This window comes from Nerophis lumbriciformis, linkage group LG34, assembly GCF_033978685.3.
Source record: "Nerophis lumbriciformis linkage group LG34, RoL_Nlum_v2.1, whole genome shotgun sequence".
NCBI lineage: Eukaryota > Metazoa > Chordata > Actinopteri > Syngnathiformes > Syngnathidae > Nerophis > Nerophis lumbriciformis.
This window is the reverse complement of record NC_084581.2, coordinates 8,696,639-8,707,500: the sequence shown is the minus strand read 5'-3', so window position 1 is coordinate 8,707,500 and position 10,862 is coordinate 8,696,639. Positions and strand designations below refer to the sequence as shown.

Sequence of the window (10,862 nt, the reverse complement as noted above, 5' to 3'; positions counted from 1 at the left end):
ATATACACATTCATATATACATACATATGAGTATGTGTATATATATATATACATATGTGTATATATATATATATATATATGTATATATATATATGTATATGTATATATACATATATATACACATTCATATATACATATATATGTGTATGTGTAGATATATATACATATATATATATATATATCCACATATTTACATATGTATGTATATGTGTATATATATACATGTATATATATACATATACACATATATGCATATATACGTATACGCTATATATATATATATATATATATATATATATATATATATATGTGCGTGTGTATATATATATATATATATACGTATATGTATATACAGGTATATGCATATATATATATATATATATATATATATATACACGTATATGTATATACAGGTATATGCATATATATATATATATATATATACACACACACACACACATTTATACATATATATGTATATAAATGTGTATATATATATATGTATGTGTGTGTGTATATATATATATATATATATATACATACATATACATATACAGTATATATATACACATACATATATATATACACATACATATATATATATATACATATACACACACACATATTTATACATATATATGTATATAAATGTATATATATATGTATGTGTGTGTGTGTGTATATATATATACATATACATATATATATATATATATACACATACATATATATATATATATATTTATGTATATATATATATATATTTATGTATATATATATATATGTGTATATATATATATATATGTATATATATATATATATATATGTATATATATACATATACATATACATATATATATGTATATGTATATGTATATGTATGTGTATATATATATATATATATATATATATATATATATATATATATATATATATATGTATGTATATATATATATATATGTATGTGTATATGATTCCCTTGTTCTGGGTGACTTCAACGCTCACATTGGCAACGACAGAGAAACCTGGAGATTGGGAAGAATGGCCGCCCAGGTTTGAACTCGAGTGGTGTTTTGTTATTGGACTTTTGTGCTCGTCACAGATTATCCATAACAAACACAATGTTCAAACATCAGGGTGTCCATATGTGCACTTGGCGCCAGGACACTCTAGGTCGCAGTTCCATGATCGACTTTGTGGTTATGTCATTGGATTTGCAGTCTCATGTTTAGGACACTCGAGTGAAGAGAGGGTTGTAGTTTTCCACCGATTACCACCATATATAGACCATTACATATATACATACTGTACATACTGTATATATATGCAAAATGTACCATTGCAGAAAAGTGCTCAATCAAGTGCCTGTGAAAGTATGCAGAAGTGTAACCAACACTTATATGAATGTGACTGATGTATGACATTTTTGTTTCCATAGCTGGAAAGCACACGGCCAACACACATCGCCTGTCAGCCTTGGTGACCCCCGCCGGGCGCTCGTACTTGTGCACAGCGCAGCAGACCCTCACCCTCATCAGCAGTGACCACCAGAAGGGCGTCACAGTCGCCATGTACGACATCCAGATTCAGCCTTTCGACATGACCTCGGACTTTGTCTTCAGCGAGCGTGAGTACCGACACCTGAATGACTACCATGATGACAAATATATCTGAACATAAGGGTGGTCAGTCAGCAAAGAAATTAGTAATAACTATGCAAAATATTGTCATTTTGAACTTGTATTTATTATACATATAAACTACATACTTACTGTCATGTTTTTAAAAAATTACGACTTACGAGAAACATTTTCAGAGGTTAAAAAGGTGTGAATATATCACAAGTTTTTATTGTGCTTTCAATTTTTTCAAACAATTGTATTTTTATATTTCCAATTAACTTATTTATTATATACATATTTTTATTAGTTGTATTTTTTGGAAACAATTTTTTTTTTTAGAAATGTACAACAATAAAAAAAAAAAAACATTCTAAAATATTTCAAATTATGTGTATATTATTAATGTTATACATAACGTAACAATATAATGTATTATATTATTGTTACTTGGCTATTATAATTAATTGTATTATCTTATTAGATACAATTGTATAAAGTTTCATCGTGCTTTTTTAGGTATTTAAACAATTATATTTTTCTGTTTATAAATATTTTATTTATAATCATACCTATTTTTTAACAATTGTATTTAAGAAAACGAAGAATTAGTTTTAGAAATGTATAAAACATTTTTATAAATTATAACACATTTTAAATAATGTGTATATTATTCATGTTATGTATAATGTATAATAATTTTATTTGTGCTATTACATGTAATTGTTTTATTGTAGTACATAAAAATGTGGACGTTTTACTTGGTAAAACACTGTAAAAATCTCAACAAAATGTGTTGCACAACTTCATTCACAACCTTCTTGTTTTTAAAATACACTTTGATACAAAATATTGTTACACATTTGAAACATAATATTTATGGGACAAAATAAAGCATAATTGGATGGAGTCATTCATTATTTGTATTTATTTATTTTGTCGCAAGTCTTCTATCCACTGACAACATTTAGTTTAGTGTCTTATTTCCACGCTAACATGTGACTTGTGCATGTGCTGCAGCCTACAAGTGCATCATGGACCAGCGGGAGCGCCTGGAAGAGACCCTGCCGCTGATCTTGGGCCTGATCTTGGCGCTCATCATTGTCATAACGCTCACCGTGTACCACTTCCACCTCAAGTTGACCGCTGCCAGCCAGCCGCAGCTACCCCGCGACCGCTCCATGTACAAAAACATGTGAGGGACTTCCTACCTGTGGACAATTCCAGCGTCCTCCAACGCGGACATGGACGTTCAACACTTTGGGGGCTTGCATGGATGTACAGTAGTTGACCCTCCAAACAACCCCGCTCTGTGTCTTTAAGCGTCATCATCGCCTTGACCACGCCCACACATACAAGCCACGCCCACTTTGACCAACTTCTCGTTTGCCGTCTTTTTCTCTCTCAAGTCACTGCTCAAACCCACGCTCCCTAACCTCTAACCTCTGACGTCTGACCATGTTTGTTGGTGTGTGTCGCCATCATAGTGGACGTCTTGTCACGCGTGAAGTGTTGTCGTACCTTTTCACTTTTTGCTTCCGCCGCATGTGTTAAACTTGTCTAAACTAAAGGAAGAAAGCCTGACTTTGTCATTTCAAAGAAAAAAGGTCAAATATTTTTGCGAGAAACAAAAGTCTATGCATAAAAAAATAAAACCTTCTACTGAAGCTCTGGTCTGTCATTGTCTTCGTCTCATCATCATCAGCAGCAGTCTCATGGCGGACATAAAAAAGAGTGATGAGAGGAGTCAGAGGACAGATGAACTATTGATTTAGTCATTGGAGGCTGACCAAGAAGAGTCGTCCAGTAGAGACAAGCAGTGTAAAACATGCACCTGCAGACAACACGCTGATTAATGAACACAAACACACGTTAGCTTCTTTGCTTGTATTGTTCTACACATTCATAGCAGACGTCGTGGCCTAAAAAAATATCATACTGTAAGTAATGTTCAAAAACAAACATCTACTAAGTAATCTAAAGGGGAACTGCACTTGTTTTGGAATGTTGCCCCTTAATCACAATCATGAGACAAGAAGACAAAAGGTTTTGGATTTTTTTGCATTTTAACATTTAAATATTTTCTTGTTCTAGGTGGCTAGCAATGCCGCTAATGGGAGCAATCAATTCTAACCCTAAATCACTTTAAAAATGCATCCAAAAACTGTCAAAACTACTTCATTTACGTTCCGTAACTTGTATAATAACCACACTGTAGCGACATTGTTATTGTAAGAGCAAACACTGAGGAACTTTTTCTCTAGCAGAGCAAAACATCGTCTTGTGACAACATGCTAAGCATTAGCCGTAAGCTAGCTATGGCAATGGCATGAGATAAGATAGCTTTTGCACCAACAGCTGGATAGCTTTTGAGTTTGTAGCCCACAACACAATGCGATAAGACACCAATCTGTATTGACTGAAACATATGAACAATCATATTACAGTATCTGTAAAGTATTAGCCCACATTTCATGTTTTGTTTGTACACAGCGAGCCAGACAGCGTATGTACTGTAGTTGTAATAACACGCATGATGTGTATCATGATCAATATTTAAAATGTGACTCACTTGATGGACAGTTGTGCATTTGGTCCAGCTGGCTGGGGACATTTTTCCAGGTTATTTGGGTAAGCATGCCATTTATGTCGAAATAGCTTGGCTTTAAGTTCCACATTTGCAGCTTCGAGTCAAGTCGACCTCACTATCAGCTTCTGTCTGCTCCAACGTTTCAGCCTTTCTTTGTGCTCGCTTCTCTAACCATCAGTCCATCTTCTGTACATTCAGGTTCAAAAAGATATGATTGGGAATCCTCATTTGTCCAAAAATAGACATCTTTGTTGACTTTTACTATAAGTCTGCCATAATTACAACACTCGTGTTTGTTTCCGGAAGTAAGAACACACATTTGTTGCCGGAAGTCGGAAGTGCGTTGCTATGGAAACGCAAATAAATGCGCTGAGGAAAGAAGTTCCGGTAATGCATAAAATGACCAAAATACAGTAAATATTGAACATATTACATATAGTTATGAAGATGTCTGTTACTACATTATATATAGACTTGCAGTGTGTATATAAAATGTTGATTGAGGGTTTTGAAGTTGTTTTAGAGGGTTTGAAGGCTACAACTGTGACTCCCATTAGCTGCATCTTCTAAGCGTTTTTTATCATAGTTAGAGTTCCCCCCCACAAAAAAAAGAAATGTGTCTTCTTGTCTGTCATAAGGATTGTGTACGATAGGCAAAATTTCCACAAAAAGTGCAGTTCCCCTTGAAGTCATGTCCTAAACACAATGTCATGAAAAAGAGGCGGTGTGGTAAAAAGCCACACTAAACATGCAACGGCGTGGCGCTGTTGGGAGAGTGGCCGTGCCAGCAACCTGAGGGTTCCTGGTTCAATCCCCACCTTCTACCATCCTAGTCACGTTCGTTGTGTCCTTGAGCAAGACACTTCACCCTTGCTCCTGATGGGTCGTGGTTAGCGCCTTGCATGGCAGCTCCCGCCATCAGTGTGTGAATGTGTTTGTGAATGTGTTTGTGAATGGGTGAATGTGGAAATAGTGTCAAAGCGCTTTGAGTACCTTAAAAAGGTAGAAAAGCGCTATACACTGTCATGAGGTGGCGACTTGTCCAGGGTGTACACCGCCTTCTGCCCGATTGTAGCTGAGATAGGCTCCAGCGCCCCCCGCGACCCCGAAGGGAATAAGTGGTAGAAAATGGATGTTTGGAAAAGCGCTATACAAGTACAAACCCCGTTTCCATATGAGTTGGGAAATTGTGTTAGATGTAAATATAAACGGAATACAATGATTTGCAAATCATTTTCAACCCATATTCAGTTGAATATGCTACAAAGACAACATATTTGATGTTCAAACTGATAAACTTTTTTTTTGTGTGCAAATAATCATTAACTTTAGAATTTGATGCCAGCAACACGTGACAAAGAAGTTGGGAAAGGTGGCAATAAATACTGATAAAGTTGAGGAATGCTCATCAAACACATATTTGGAACATCCCACAGGTGTGCAGGCTAATTTGGGGAACAGGTGGGTGCCATGATTGGGTATAAAAACAGCTTCCCAAAAAATGCTCAGTCTTTCACAAGAAAGGATGGGGCGAGGTACACCTCTTTGTCAACAACTGCGTGAGCAAATAGTCAAACAGTTTAAGGACAACGTTTCTCAAAGTGCAATTGCAAGAAATTTAGGGATTTCAACATCTACGGTCCATAATATCATCAAAAGGTTCAGAGAATCTGGAGAAATCACTCCACGTAAGCGGCATGGCCGGAAACCAACATTGACTGACCATGACCTTTGATCCCTCAGACGGCACTGTATCAAAAACCGACATCAATCTCTAAAGGATATCACCACAAGGGCTCAGGAACACTTCAGAAAACCACTGTCACTAAATACAGTTCGTCGCTACATCTGTAAGTGCAAGTTAAAGCTCTACTATGCAAAGCGAAAGCCATTTATCAACAACATCCAGAAACGCCGCCGGCTTCTCTGTCTTGAGATGATCTAAGATGGACTGATGCAAAGTGGAAAAGTGTTCTGTGGTCTGACAAGTCCACATTTCAAATTGCTTTCGGAAATATTCGACATCGTGTCATCCGGACCAAAGGGGAAGCGAACCATCCAGACTGTTATTGATGCAAAGTTGAAAAGCCAGCATCTGTGATGGTATGGGGGTGCATTAGTGCCCAAGGCATGGGTAACTTACACATCTGTGAAGACACCATTAATGCTGAAAGGTACATACAGGTTTTGGAACAACATATGCTGCCATCTAAGCGCAGTCTTTTTCATGGACGCCCCTGCTTATTTCAGCAAGACAATGCCAAGCCACATTCAGTACGTGTTACAACAGCGTGGCTTCGTAAAAAAAGAGTGCGGGTACTTTCCTGGCCCGTCTGCAGTCCAGACCTGTCTCCCATCGAAAATGTATGGCGCATTATGAAGCGTAAAATACGACAGCGGAGACCCCGAACTATTGAACGACTGAAGCTCTACATAAAACAAGAATGGGAAAGAATTCCACTTTCAAAGCTTCAACAATTAGTTTCCTCAGTTCCCAATCGTTTATTGAGTGTTGTTAAAAGAAAAGGTGATGTAACACAGTGGTGAACATGCCCTTTCCCAACTACTTTGGCACGTGTTGCAGCCATGAAATTCTAAGTTAATTATTATTTGCAAAAAAAAAAAAAGTTTATGAGTTTGAACATCAAATATATTGTCTTTGTAGTGCATTCAATTGAATATGGGTTGAAAAGGATTTGCAAATTATTGTATTCCGTTTATATCTACATCTAACACAATTTCCCAACTCATATGGAAACGGGGTTTGTATAACCATTTACCATTTATGAAGAGTCCACATGATGTCAAAGTGTCTTATCATGAGCTCTGAGTTTTTCATCCATCCCTGCTTTCATTTTTATGCCGCTCTTAAATTTTGTGACGAGTCGAGTACATCAACTTTATTTTTATGAGATCTTGTAATGTAATACGTTACTTTAGGACTCCAGTAAGCAACTTGTTGGTCGCTTCTTTGGTGTGAAAGAACGGCGTGAGTAAGGCAGTACAGTTTTTAGTTTCTGGAGATCTGAAGAGCAAAACTCAATTGTTCTACGCAGAATTCTTCTTTAGGGTTTACTGAGGACTATTAGCGCGTACCGGCTTGAGGAGGCGTGTCTATGCGGCTCTGAGCGTCATCTGGAGGAGGCTGCAGAATCCCAGCATAACAGCAAAGAGGAGAAGCATGCAGATTTACTGATAATTCTATTAATAGGAATTTACTATAGTTGGTCATCTGGATTGAAGCGTTTGAGATGAAAATGTGCGTGTGTTTAGGCATATCTGAGGAGAGGAGGAGCATCACAGAAAAGTGTTTCCTTGGCGTGGGACTCTATGGCCTGCTGCTTTATTTACTGAAGTGTCTTCTCTGGCCGTCCGGCTCCAATCAATATCCCATTACGGCGCTTTGAGAGCAGGGAAAACGGCTCCGAGGACAGAAAAGAAAATAAGCTCATCAATTACGGCCTCCTTTTTGGCTCCGGGCTGGCTTGGCTGCTGGACGTCGGAGATGAGAAGACAAGAAAAAAGAAGTGGCGATGGCGGCCTGGAGGAGACGCCACGTGACGATTCACTCCCAGGGGAGGAAGAGGAGGAGGAAGAAGCCATGCAACACAAAGCTCTCATGGAAGTCCACTTGGCTTTCTTTTAATTCAAACCATCTGCACCGATAATCACAAACATGCAGCAGCATCACTGTACCACACACACACACACACACACACACACACACACACACACACACACACACACACACACACACACACACACACACACACACACACACGCGCGCGCACACAAACACATTTACATATCACAGTGAATGACAATGCCAAGAGGTGGTCACATGACATGATGACAGTGACGAGGGTGCTGCCAAACATTCTCAGAGCCTCCTCAACATTTTGTAATATTTTTCAAAGCGTCCCTCAGGGTGTGTGTGTGTGTATTTGTTACAATAAGTGCACTGTGAAGTTACACTTAAACACTCACTGAAACCTTCGTATTGCTTAGGAAATACACAAAAAAACTACGTTTTGACCTAATACATATATATATATATATATATATATATATATATATATATATATATATACATATATATACATACAGTCGTGGACAAAAGTTTACATACACTTGTAAAGAACATAATGTCATGGCTGTCTTGAGTTTCCAATAATTTCTACAACTCTTATTTTTTTGTGACATAGTGATTGGAGAACATACTTGTTGGTCACAAAAAACATTCATGAAGTTTGGTTCTTTTATGAATTTATTATGGGTCTACTGAAAATGTGACCAAATCTGCTGGGTCAAAAGTATACATACAGCAATGTTAAAATTTGGTTACATGTCCCTTGGCAAGTTTCACTGCAATAAGGTGCTTTTGGTAGCCATCCACAAGCTTCTGGCAAGCTTCTGCTTGAATTTTTGACCACTCATCTTGACAAAATTGGTGCACTTCAGCTAAATTTGTTGGTTTTCTGACATGGACTTGTTTCTTCAGCATTGTCCACATGTTCTCAATGAGGTTTAAATCAGGACTTTGGGAAGACCATTCTAAAACCTTAATTCTAGCCTGATTTAGCCATTCCTTTACCACTTTTGACGTGTGTTTGGGGTCATTGTCCTGTTGGACCACCCAACTGCGCCCAAGACCCAACCTCCGTGTTGATGATTTTAGGTTGTCCTGAAGAATTTGGAGGTAATCCTCCTTTTTCATTGTCCCATTTACTCTCTGTAAAGCACCAGTTCCATTGGCAGCAAAACAGGCCCAGAGCATAATACTACGACCACCATGCTTGATGGTAGGGATGGTGTTCCTGGGATTAAAGGCCTCACCTTTTCTCCTTCAAACATATTGCTGGGTATTGTGGCCAAACAGCTCAATTTCTGTTTCATCTGACCACAGAACTTTCCTCCAGAAGGTCTTATCTTTGTCCCTGTGATCAGCAGCAAACTTTAGACGACCCTTAAGGTGTCGCTTCTGAAGCAAGGGCTTCCTTCTTGCATGGTAGCCTCTTGGTCTATGGCGATGCAAAACACGCTTGACTGTGGACACTGACACCTGTGTCCCAGCAGCTTCCAATTCATTGCAGACCTGCTTTTTGGTGGTTCTTGGTTGACTCTTGATCATCCTGACCAATTTTCTCTCAGCAGCAAGTGATAGCTTGCATTTTCTTCCTGGTCGTGGCAGTGACAAAACTGTGCCATGCACTTTATACTTACGAACAATTGTCTGCACAGTTGTTTTTGGGACCTTAAGCTGCTTTGAAATGGCTCCAAGTGACTTTCCTGACTTGTTCAAGTCAATGATTTGTTTTTTCAGATCTGTGCTGAGCTCCTTTGACTTTCCCATTGTCGCGTTTGTAACCGAGTCCAATGACTGCATCACATGAGCCCTATTCAAATGGGCTCAAAGAAGTCAACAGGTGTCGTCAATCATAATCACTCACATGAAGTTAAGAGGCCATGCCATGAAGCTAATTTTATTTGATTGTAACTTTTCTACATCACCAAAATTGATCATGTATGTTGCTGTATGTATACTTTTGACCCAGCAGATTTGGTCACATTTTCAGTAGACCCATAATAAATTCATAAAAGAACCAAACTTCATGAATGTTTTTTGGGACCAACAAGTATGTGCTCCAATCACTCTATCACAAAAAAATAAGAGTTGTAAAAATTATTGGAAACTCAAGACAGCCATGACATTATGTCCTTCACAAGTGTATGTAAACTTTTGCCCACGACTGTATATACACCCACACGATAGGTATAATATATATAGCTCTTTATATTATTTATACATATAGGTTTCTAGAAATTTCAAATAATTCATAAACATATACATAAAATATGCTGTAATTATTTTATTCAATACTTCCGAACAATTTTAGATTCTCGTATATTTGTTTTATTTTATTAAAAACATATATACTTAATTGTGTTTGATTAATGTTTATAAGCTGAATAATAATATATATGTTGATTATATTTCATTTTATTTTAATTAAATTATTTTTATTTTTGTTATATTTGATTATAAAAAATATCATATTTTTATATCTTATGTTTACAAGACATTTTTAATAAATGAATGATGTTAAATATCACAGGGCCAACACAGATAGACAGACAACATTCACACTCACATTCACACACTAGGGCCAATTTAGTGTTGCCAATCAACCTATCCCCAGGTGCATGTCTTTGGAGGTGGGAGGAAGCCGGAGTACCCGGAGGGAACCCACGCAGTCACAGGGAGAACATGCAAACTCCACACAGAAAGATCCCGACCCGGGAATAATTTATTTCTATCATGTTTATAAATAAAATGTATATTTACAAATAATTATATAATATGCATTCATAACTTTTTTATCTTAATGTTTTTTAAACATTTCTAATTTAATATTAAATATATCAACAAAATATGCAGTAATTAATTTTAATAATCCCTCCAAAAATGTGATACTGCACATAATATACAATTTATTTCCATCATATGTTTATAATTAACATTTATATTTATATATGACTGTATAAGTTAAATAAACAATTTTCACACAATATTTTTAAATATTTATAATTATGTTTATTTTATTTTTTTGTATACACTAACTTTATTTATTTGTGCATGTCTAACTGGACAA

The 10,862-nt window shown here is 36.6% G+C and overlaps 1 protein-coding gene across 1 annotated transcript in view; it reads left to right on the top strand.

Annotated features, from left to right (window-relative positions):
• The window catches only part of lamp5 (lysosomal associated membrane protein family member 5), an 11,813-nt gene extending 8,534 nt beyond the window's left edge, over positions 1-3,279 (top strand). The window contains exons 5-6 of the mRNA XM_061929051.1: positions 1,439-1,627; positions 2,640-3,279. Of these exons, the coding sequence (XP_061785035.1) occupies positions 1,439-1,627; positions 2,640-2,818 (368 nt within the window). The 3' untranslated portion in view covers positions 2,819-3,279. The remainder of the gene's footprint in view (positions 1-1,438; positions 1,628-2,639) is intronic.
• Positions 3,280-10,862: the final 7,583 nt, after the last annotated feature.